The sequence below is a fragment of the Malania oleifera genome, chromosome 5, assembly GCF_029873635.1.
Source record: "Malania oleifera isolate guangnan ecotype guangnan chromosome 5, ASM2987363v1, whole genome shotgun sequence".
NCBI classification, from domain to species: Eukaryota; Viridiplantae; Streptophyta; class Magnoliopsida; order Santalales; family Ximeniaceae; genus Malania; species Malania oleifera.
In genome coordinates this window covers 64,547,196-64,558,648 of record NC_080421.1, presented here as the reverse complement: position 1 = coordinate 64,558,648, position 11,453 = coordinate 64,547,196, and the positions used below count along the sequence as shown (strand labels likewise).

Sequence of the window (11,453 nt, the reverse complement as noted above, 5' to 3'; positions counted from 1 at the left end):
ACTGTTACAGATATAGATACAGTTTAACTTAATCTGGTAGGTCAGCCACGATTAAGTCCAGCGTACAGGCCGCACAAGTCAATCATGCGGGGTTAATTTATGATTACAATTATCCATCCAGGGAAGTTTTCACAGTTATAGATATATACAGATTTACGAAAGTAGAATTATTTATCATAATTAAAGGTATGTTCAAATAGAAAAGTGTATTTGAAATGGCATAGGTGTGAGTTATTATATATATATATATATATATATATATATATATATATATATATATATAAACAAACACAAAGCAATACATTCAATCCCCTCACATTTAAATGCATCCTCTTTGGTATCATTCTCAATCAAATTCTACTCAAGTTATAAAGTTCATAGTCAATATTTTCAATTACACCAGATAGTTAATTTTGATGCTTGTAGGTATCCAAATAAATTGATAAGACAGCACAACAAATGAGAGGATAGAATTTGATTAATTATTGAAAGAAAGTATTGGTTAGCAAAATTGTCTGTAACCATCCAAATAAAAATAACTAAATTTATATTGCATTATTTATGCCAAGGCAGAATCATGGCTTTCAGAATTATTGATGGCCTCGTTTTACCAAAATTGTGTATGATTCATAATACTATTCATGAAAATAATTGTGCATTATTTATGCCATGACAAAATCCACCATCATAATCCACCAACAACTTCCACATGCCTCTCTCTCTCTCTCTCTCTCTCTCTCCATGATTATCATTTGTTGTTAGGGCAAGAGTGTGAGAGCGATGTGTTGGATTCATTCATTCATGCTTGGGCCAAAGCACCCACTGTTTCACGTCTTCCATCCAACTCGTTGCCCATTCCCAGCCCTTACCAGTCCTGCCCTTTCCCCACGATGCCTTGCTTCATTGGTCTCACGCTTTTCCACGCGCTCTACATGCGCGTGTGCCCACCTCCTTTCCTCAACGATATGCCACGGTGTATATTCAAATGTGCTAAAAATAACAAGTAAGCAAATGGAAATGCTCACGGAGAAGTTCGAAATTACCAATACACCCGTATATTCCGCGTTTTCGTTAGTCATTGGTTGACCAATTAAGCATTTTGGACCTCAGACGTAGGGGATAATAACTCGTTGGCCCACTGGCCCCATCTTCCCCACCAATAATTCATCATTCTCCTATTCCCCTCTGTATTCTTGCTGGCACCAGGGTCTCTGCTCTCTCATCGGCGTCACCGTCGAATCTCTTTGTCTAATTGTCCCTCCCCTCCCCTCTCGCTCTGCAAAATCCCTTAAACACTAGCCCTGATTTTCAACAAACCAACGCATATTCCATTCAACACCCAACAGCTCAAATCTGCATAGTCTCATAAATTCTACCATTTATAGACCCCCCCAACTTCCCATGCTCTAGCACAAGAACACAATCACCACCATGCCTCCTCAACTCCTCCTGCCTCTTTTCTGCTTATTGTTTGCTTTCTTCGATCAAAACCTCGCAATCGGATCTCAGCCATCGATATACGACACTCTCAGGTCGCACGGCCTCCCAATGGGCTTGCTTCCGAAGGGCGTCAAGGATTTCACCGTTGACGACGCCGGAAGGTTCGAAGTGCATCTGGATCGAGCGTGCAACGCCAAGTTCGAGAGCGAATTGCATTACGATCTCAACGTTTCAGGGACTCTGAGCTACGGTCAGATCGGCGAGCTCTCGGGGATTTCAGCGCAAGAGTTGTTTCTCTGGTTTCCCGTTAAGGGGATTCGCGTCGATGTCCCAAGCTCCGGACTCATTTACTTTGATGTGGGTGTTGTTTTCAAGCAATTCGCTCTGTCCCTGTTCGAGACCCCGCCGGATTGTTTGGCCGTTCAAGATTCTTATCTTCTCGATGATAGTATCGTTGCCGAGGTGACGTCCAATGTAGGTTTGGTTTCCGTTTTATTGTTCGAAATTCGATGCATGTAAAAGTCATGGTCTATTTCGTCGATGTGTTGAATCCTGAAATTTTTCTAATTGGGAACTGTGAAGATTAAAATTTTATTGCAATTAGCCTAATTTACCTTAATTTTTCTTTGTTGACTTTCGTTTTTCACTCACTTTATGTTGTTTTAATTTTTTTTGTAAAAGAAAATCTCATTATTTTTATTAATTTTCTACAGTTCCTCAGCCACGACGTAAAGGGTTTAACGCTTACTTTGTGGCTCAGTTGGCACTTCTTTTTCTTCTTCTTCTTCTTCTTCTTCTTCTTCTCTGTGTGTGTGTGTGTGTGTGTGTGTGTGTTTCTTCTTCTTCTTCTAATTCCTTATCCCAATAGATGGGCGCATTTCCCCTCACATTAAATATCTATTTCATACCAATATTGGAGTCGGGTTATTCAGGAAATGTGACTTTTGAGTTTATTACCCCTTGCTTGTCACTGTATTGTGTTCATGTGATAGACTCATCTTGTGTTTGTGAGTTTTATGTTTCAAGATTGATTTTTTTTTTTTTTTTTTTTAAACGAAGTGAGAATGAAAATTATTCCATCTCCAAATTATATGTAGGATCAATCTGGGGAGCTTCTACATTGGCTTGATCATAGAGATATTGCAAGCGCTGTCATGTAAATAGGTGAAGGTGATCCTGAGTTGCACAGTATCTCTATCAGAATATCGGTTTTCTATTCCTCATCTGTACATGTCTTCAGAGAGTCTGGTATAGCAGGTCATCTGCTTCCACCTGGTGTGCCTACTTGCGGTTTGTGGTCTAGTGCAGAGTCCGCAAATCAGTCAACCCAGTTCCTGTCTATGCTTGGATTGCCGGCAGATCTTGTCGGATTGAGAAAAAAAGGTGAAATGAGGAGAATGTATCCACAACATTGGTGGTTCATCTGTAGATGATAAAATGAGAGACGGGAGAATCAGGGCAAGATGATTTCAGGTGATAAATCTGCCAAAGATAATTTTTTATGTTGAATTTCTAATATTATGTACATGAAAATGGATGCTGGATGCTGGTTCGAGTTCTCTTTTGGTAGAATCAGTTTTAGAGTTATGAGAAACTTATATCTTCATTATATTAAAAAAATAAATAATGGATTGCTTTTTGTTGGTTACAATCACCTTGCTTTCTTATGTTCATATATGTATATTTTTTTATCAGCATCTCTGCTGTTCATTTGTGTCTCATTTTGGTTGTATACTGTGGTATGTTACTGTTATATTTTTATGACAGAGTTGAAGTGTGCTCAAAAGAATCTAATGTCGTTAGCATATGCCACTCTTATTCAAGGGACATGTATCCACGTTGATGTGCTCAGAAGTAATAAATTTGGAACACTCTGTTTCAATTGGCAGGGTTTGAGCCTGGGGTTCCAAGTGGTGATTGTTGTGATGAGTAGAGCTCTGCAGAGGATTTGTTTCCCTATCTGCGGGTCCTTCCTCTTAGAAAAACGCATGTAGATACATTCAGTAGTTTACCAATCGTGATGTTTGTTTTTTAAGATTAGAAATGAGCTTGAAAATTAGTATCAATGATGTGGTTTTCAAGTTTATGGATTTTGTATGTGTTTTGATTGTTCTTGTTGAAAGTATGCTTCTCTCTTTGTTTCCATGGCTTCAAATAGCACGTGCATGCACGCATACATATGCGCACATGCACACGCACACGCGCGCACACACACACTCGCACGCACATATATATGCTTCTAAAAGATCTTGTGTTTTTAGGAGAATGTGAGGTAAAAATAACTAGATACTTGGTTGCAGTCATATGCATCCTAAAATAGGACCAAGCTAGAAAGTACGGGCCTTTATTGCATTAAAAGCCAGTGCACATCAACATCAACGGGGCTGTGCAGTGCATATGGCACAGGTTTCTTGCTTTTTTGTTGAACTTCCTGAATAACTGTACATAATACCAAAGTCAAAGATTTATTTTGTATAGTGTACCATTCCATTTCTGTTTTTGGAGGAAAAATTTTTACTGCTGCTAGTCTCCTTCCTTGAAAATGCTCAAGGGATTGGTTTTCTGAAACATTCCCAGCTGTTTGAATAGGCAAGCCTCTCTCTCTCTCTTATGGAGAAATTAAATTTTTTGAGAAAGAGAAACAAGTCACTAGACAAACTCGATGCAGGTACTTAAAATACAAAATGAACAGAGCTTAACCACCTGGCTGTGATGTCAAAATAGAAGGCAAGTAAGTTATGAAACATTCTTGAAAAGTTCGACTAGTACTGCAGCATTAAAACATTAGGCAATGAGAAAACTAGATAAGTTGTGGTTGATTTGTAAAACTCTTTTCTATCCTAGTGTTTCATTGGGAAAGAAAAAGCTGGTTGTTGGAATAGCTAAATGAAAAGCTTGTTTGAATTTTTCACATTATGGCCTTTTTCTTTTTCTTGTTTTTACCCTTTTTTTTTTAAATTAAAGGAGTACAAATCATTGGGAACTGGATGAATCAAACTTGGGGCCTTGGAAAAGGCTAACTCATTCCTCCATGTTACGGCCACTTAGGCTATCAAAACATTGCTTCTTCTTCTTCTTACATAAGAAGATAATTGTTTTACATGTTATAAGGCTACTTATTTTTTCTATTTCATTATTTTAACTTTTTGGGTTTCCATATCATGAAATCATTTATCTTCAGTTTAGGAAGACAGTTCCCAAGGGTTTAGATAAGTGCTATCTAGTATAATGAACATCTACTTCGTCATTTGATCTCATAATTAACAAATAATAAGATAACAGAACATATGCCATGTCTTATGGGAATTTGGCAGGCTCGGATCCCAAAACGTCTTATAGTGGCAGACACTGCTCAGTTTTGAGCTCCTTATGTGCATAACTATTACATATTTTGATCAGTGGTGCTGTGTTATGTTCAGTGTAAAAATAAATACACCAAGATGAGTGAAGGTCATTTTAGAATGATATTTAAAATTAATGTGATGCTGTCTTTTTTTCCTGTTTTTTGGGATTAGCTTTTCAATAATGACCATTGTATGTGCTTCACTATTTACATATATCTTTTAACCTGAAAGTCATTGAACCATTCCAAATGACAGGATTTCAAGTTGGATTTGGATTCTTCTTGCTTGCTTAGTTAGCAGAAATTTTCAATAAAATGGGTAAAATATGCCTAATTGCATTGAAGTTCTTGCTTTTACTGATCTTGATTTCTCGTACACAGTAAATTTTTCAGTTCATAAATGTGTACTACCAATATTGCGCTGATTGAATCATGCATTTTATGAACGATAGGGTCAACTCTTCAGTGGAAGTTAAATGCTGCCTGGTGATCTGAGTTCAAGCTATTGCTGTCTTCAACTCTTCTACTGTAGTTTTTTATTTCTCCAATAGGGTCAAATCATTACAATCTGCAGACCTTTGAAAATGCATTGATTGATGCATCATGTTTTTCTGGGTTATCATTCCTTTGATCCAGCTTTGACAACCTACTAAGGAGTCTTAGGATGTTAAAAAAGCTGTATCATTTTTTCTTTTTTCTTTTCCAGCACAATTCACATGCATATTTTAAAACAGCAGCACCATACCTGAGGTCATTCTATTAACTTAATGCTGTATGCAACATTGCAAATTCTATTCAAAGGTCATAATCTGCATAAAAGTTCAGATTTTGGCTTGTATTCCTATATTATATTTGCTACATGTGCTCATGTTCTGTGTCTTATTATTCATCATTGTAGCATTCATCCCTTATTAATCTGTCAACTTCTTTCTCTTTTCTATGTGTTTATTCCAAAATTTTCCGAGTTTTTATATGTACAAAAGTTTAAAAAAATTGTAGTGGTATGTCTATGAATCGTCGATTTCTTTCTTGCCCAGTTGTTTGGAGTGCTGCCAACTAGTCATGTTTGCATGTCCATAATATATTTCCTAAAACTGAAGACTTGTATGGATGTGTGGGGATGTCTAAAACATCCCTAAAGCATGACAAGATTTCTGTGCTGTCACCTGATCAATGACAAAATGATGGGACCTTCAATTATTTATTGACTGATACATGTGAATCTAACTTTAAAACGAGACTGGAATATTAGGCCTTCTGACTTTGGAATTCTTTTTCTAAATTATTGATAGAATGACCTTCAATTGAAGGCACACCTTTCACATAACATGTATATTAGGGGTGTCTTTCATTTGATGGCTAGCTTAGTTTAATGATTCTTATTCCATCTGTGATGCACGCCCACCATAAAATAAAATTTGAAAAGAAAATTTGAGCTTTACCCCTTTATACGAAGGAGTCCTGGTTGGTTCCTTAGCAGCGTTGGCCAAGGCATATTGGACATATTTGCCCGAATTTCCCTCCTTGCCTTGACACCCAATGCTATTCTTCATTCACAATGTAACTCTCCTCCTTTGTCCATGACTCCAATTCCAATGAGTTTCTCATGTCGATAATCTTCTCCAACAGCTTCTTGTTCTTTTCTGATGCGTAGGATTGTTTACTAGTGTAAAGTTAGCATTTTTTTGGAGTGTTGAAAATTTGCAGTAGGAAAAATTAGAGCATTGGAGGATTTGAGGCTCATGGCCAGGTGAGTGACGAACTTTGGGTCAATGTCTATGTTGTCATAAATGTGGCAACATAAATTGTGAGCCTCTGACAAGGTAGTGATGTCTTGGGACGTGAGTGGTTTTGGTGCAAAAGGCCCAATTGATTTGGACAAGTTAGACTTGGAAATTTTACCGAAAGCAGGAATCCTAAGCCATTTGGGGATTTTCCTCCTAATTAGTGTGACATTTTCCATTTTTAGCTCCCATTAGCATTGAAGAGGTCATGGAAGAATGAAGAACAAACATCCTGTTCAGTTACAAGTGGTTCTACAACTACATGTGAGGCTTTGTGGCATTTAGTATTTAGTATATGTGATGGGAAACTAGGTATAGATTGGTTCATGCACTTTGGTTTGTTGGAAAAGTATACACACTACATGTCCCCTTTTGGTGGTGTTAAGTTGCTTCCCTATTGCAGCTGGTTTTTGAAAAGGATGAAACTTCTCTGCCTTTTAATATGATCTCGACCTCTTCCTTCAACAACAAATTAATAGTCTAGAGATGTTAGCTTCTCTCAGTAGGGAGAGTTTGAAGCGAGATTCCCATTTGGTTTGGATGATGTATATCTAAAGATTAGAGACTGGATTTGGGGTTCTCATCTATTAGAGGTAGCCTTGCTTCATTTGAAAATTTGAGTCCTAATGACAGTTTTCTCAAATATGGATCATAGAGTTTAATTAAAATATTGTATTTGTTAGCCTCTTTTTGTAAATAAGAAGTATAATGATATATGGAAGAGGAGAGCAAGTGAGTTAAAATGAAGTAGATTTAAAAAGAAATATTGTTGTAAGAAGAAGCGAAGGAGGTATGGTTGAGATTGAGAGATTATCCATTGAGTTGGAGAATAAACTAATTCTCCCGTATAGGAAAGGGGTAATGGATTATACAGGTAATGATTTTGAATGGGCAGTTGCAAGAGAATGACACCATGCAACCATCAGAAAGTTCTTCTTAGAAGAATGGAACGTTTCCACTGGAAAGGCAGAGCAAATAATAAGGCAGATTGGAAATTGGAAGGAGGTATGGAGATTGTATCTACTATTGTTGGATGCCTATTATTCAAGTTTGAAAATCAAAATGAATGGATAAAATAATTGAATGAGGTTCCAAGGACAATTAATGGTGCACTCTTAGTCAATTTAAGAATGCCACCATCGCTGTCAGAAGATGAAGTTCAATTTGATAAAGTGGCCATTTGGTTCAGAGTTGAGCGTCTACTAGAAGGGTTTTACAATTGAGAGTGGCATATATGGTAGGTAGACAATTGGGTGGCATCATAATGGAGATAGAGGGAGACAAATTTGAAAAGCCAAGAATGAGGCTAAGAGCTGAAATTAATATCAACGAACCTCTATCATTTGGATTCTTCTTAAAGAGAGAACAAGATGGCTTCAAATGGATTGAATTTAAATATGAGAAGGTGAACAAGATATGTTGTAATTTCAAATTTATCGGTCATTTTTGAAAGCACATGCGAAGTGAATTCAGAGGAAGCAACAACAAGAATCAATGAGACCCTCTCAAATAGAGTAAATAGAGTACAAAGACGACTTATGGAAGAACCAACTGCTAGTATGTATACGAGGAGGAGTAGATCATTCTTTATGGCAAAAAATTGACGAATCCAAAAACTTTATGAGGGAAAAGGAAGAAATGAGAGGAAGACCCGACAATCAGATTATTCGTAGAAATTTGGGGGAACAAGTAACAATGACTAGAGTTAAAAAAGGAAGTTGGGGTGAAGACTAACTGCCTATAGATCTGAAAGGTAATGTGGATACTAATCTACCTAATTTCAGTGGTCTTGAATTGAGAGATTTAATAGATGTCATTGAAGGTCCAGTGGAAGTTCAGAATCAAGATATGCAGTTGATTATAGTGTAGCCTCGCACGTGTATAAAGGTGAGGAGTAAAAATGTCAAATCCTAAGTGGGCGCCTGCTATTCAAAGAGATTTATCTACATCAGGAAATTCAAACAAATTGATTGTTATAGGGGAGTCTAGCTCAAGCAAACAAAAAAGTAGCCAAGCCCTAGTTCAAGTGATAAACCAATTCATGGTTTTATTGCCTTATGGTTTTGTCCCAATTGCAATGGATGGTACCCAAATCGATCCCCTACCATTTGTAATGGGTTATATGGACTACATTGGTTAGCTGATAAATGGAAACCCAATGTTCATGCAATTCCAACAGGAATAATCTACTACAAGTCCCTTAGAAAAAAGGTAGGAAACCATCACAAAAGGAATCTAGACACAAACAGTGATTGGGTCAAGATAGAGGATGAACAAAAAGGAAGAAAGAGTCTCAAAATGAAAGGGAGGATGATAATGGAAAATTAACTAGAGAAAAAAGGAGACAATAGAAAAAGATTAACGAAGAAGACATTCTCAAACATTCCGATTGTCTTTATTTGATTGGCTGATAGATATGGGTACGTCATATGTATTGTAAGTTACCACGTATTACGCAACGATCAAGGCAGTTGGTAGTTATTGGTTGGTGGTTGTTAGTTTGAGTTTGAATTTTTTTAAATTCAATTTCAAGGTGTTGTTTCCCTCCATCTCTTGGGTGTGGTCTATAAATAGACCACTTAGGGAACCTTTTTGGGCATATTTAACTAGTGGTAAGGGAGAATTTTTGTAGAGAAAATATAGGGGGTTCGAGTACAATTGGGGTTAGAGAAAAAGTTCATTTCTCTTTGGAGTTTGGAAGAGTATTCACTTGTTTACTCTTCTTCTTTTAAGGCTTTTGAGATTGTGTGTATTTAAAAGAGTATCCCTACTTAATGTACGCTTACAACGCTCACATAAGGTCAGACTTGTCTCCTTTCTATCTTGTTTTCAAGTTTTGTTTTTGATATTTTGCATAGAAATCACGTCTTTTGTAATATAGATTGTTAGTGTTTGTTCTTGCATGAATTTTGTATTTCTATGAATGATTCATGTCATCTAGGAATATTAGAATGAAGTCATGGTGTAAATCCATGAAAGATTATTCAAATTTGTATTAAAAAATTGCATTTTTCCAATGAGGACATGAAGCCAGATAGGCCCCTAGGATTTTAAAAAATAGTTGTTGACTACAAGTTGACGGTTGATCCACTTGTTTAGAGGCTATTTATTTGACCATTTTCTCTGGATTTTTTTTTTTTTTCATGATTTTTAGGAATTTAAACACTCTTTGGAATGTATAGTTGAGTTTGACTGTCGATTTCATGGTGTGGTTTCATGGTTTTTCCAAAAAAAAAAAAAACAATCAAAATTTCATCTTAGTAAAGGTTTTTCAAAGGATTTCGAGTATCTTAAAGTTTTCAAACCAAAATCCTAAAGTAAATGTCCATGATGTGGCTTTTAGGTATTCTCAAAAGTCTCCAAATTGTCTAAAATCAAGTTTTCAAGGCAGGTAGTGCTTCTCCCACAAAAAATCCAAATCCATATTTTTTCAAGTTTAAGGAAGGAAAATGCCACTTTTTTAAAATAATCACCTATGAAGTGGCTTAAGAGTGGAAGAATGTTGCATTTCAAACTTAAATTTGGTTTCAAATCTCAACTTTGGTAAAGAATTGATTGGAAAGTCAAAGCCCTAAAACAAAAATAAAGATTTTTCAATCAAAACTTCAAGTGTTTTCGTGATTTCAAGGATTTCAAAAGATTCTTCAAAATATTTTCTAAAATCAAATTGAAAATGTTGTGATGAATATAAATGGTTTGATTCCTCTCTGGAGGATATGTAGGCAATCTACATGTGTAGATCCAGCCATAGCAACCAAAAACTACAAGTATTTTTTTTTTTGTCTTCTTCTTCTCTCTTCTTTTCCATTTTTCTTCTTTTTATGCATGAGTATGTATTTATTTTGAAATGGCATAAAGTAGTTGGGTCTTCATGAGGTTAAGTCATTTGCATAAATTCTACGAAAACTTTTTAAAAAGAGGTTTAAGGTTTGGATTTTGTTTTGTTTTTTTTTTTTTTTTTTTGTGCAAAAGAAACAAAGGAAGGAAAAGCTCCTAAAAGTTGTGAATTGATTTCTAAACACGATCAACTAGTCATTACTGCAACTTGTTTCCTTTCTTCTAAAATGAATTTTATCTAGAAAATGACTTTCAAAATGGGACACACACACACACACACACACACATGCACGCATGCACACACTAGAAAATGACTTTCAAAATGGGACACACACACACACACACACAAACACAAGATAAGGTAGGTATGGTGATTATTCTTGGAATGGGTGTTATAGTGTGCTAGGTCTTTAAATTTCATCTAAAAGAAGTTTAAAGAATTATCTTCCCTATTCACAATGGTGCTCTTGGTCCTAATCTCTTTTCAAAGGTTTTTCCTTTATTTTACCTTTTCAAAAGTTTAGTTAGAAAACCAATGGTTTGGTTGTTTATATTTAATTTTCAAATGGTCATCAAACATGTTAACAAGAAAAATGGGACACTTGAGCTTGGAATCAACACTAGGCTTAAGAGAAGACTATAAGAGGATTTTTGGAAGATATGGAGAATATATACAAGGGATACCAAAGTTTGATTAAAAAAAAATGTTCTTAAGAGCTTATTTGAAATGACCACATAGGAAAGGGCAATAAAGGTTACGAGAGGATACATGAAGGCCTTGAATATGGAGATAAAAATGAGTTCATGCTATGACTTTAGATTTTTCCTAGCTTCTCCAACATTCCTTGGGCTTAAGAGCATATATATATATATATATATCTATGTAAAACTAGTCGTTCTTTACCTACTAGAATCACTTTTTTGTTCAAACTGGTTTACCTATGTCATAGGTCGTCAACTGGCACTAGTCATTAGAGAGAAAAACTAATTTGAAAATCAAGACTAGTTAATTGCTTTCTTGAGCTAGTCAATCGCTTGAGCCTTTTATC

General features: G+C 36.0%; 1 protein-coding gene across 7 annotated transcripts in view; it reads left to right on the top strand.

Annotated features, from left to right (window-relative positions):
* Window positions 1-694: 694 nt before the first annotated feature.
* LOC131155415 (uncharacterized) overlaps window positions 695-11,453 on the top strand; it is a 12,972-nt gene continuing 2,213 nt past the window's right edge. Inside the window, exons 1-3 of one of the 7 annotated variants that reach the window (XR_009136818.1) lie at window positions 1,193-1,914; window positions 2,538-2,913; window positions 5,236-5,651. Coding sequence is in view for 2 of the 7 variants with exons in the window: in XM_058108534.1 (XP_057964517.1) it covers window positions 1,432-1,914; window positions 2,538-2,600 (546 nt within the window). In the remaining 5 variants the exon portion in view is untranslated. Of the gene's footprint in view, window positions 1,915-2,537; window positions 3,092-3,207; window positions 3,522-5,235; window positions 5,652-11,453 lie in introns of those variants that run through there. The other 6 variants (XR_009136822.1, XR_009136821.1, XR_009136819.1 and 3 more) reach the window with 6 other exon arrangements.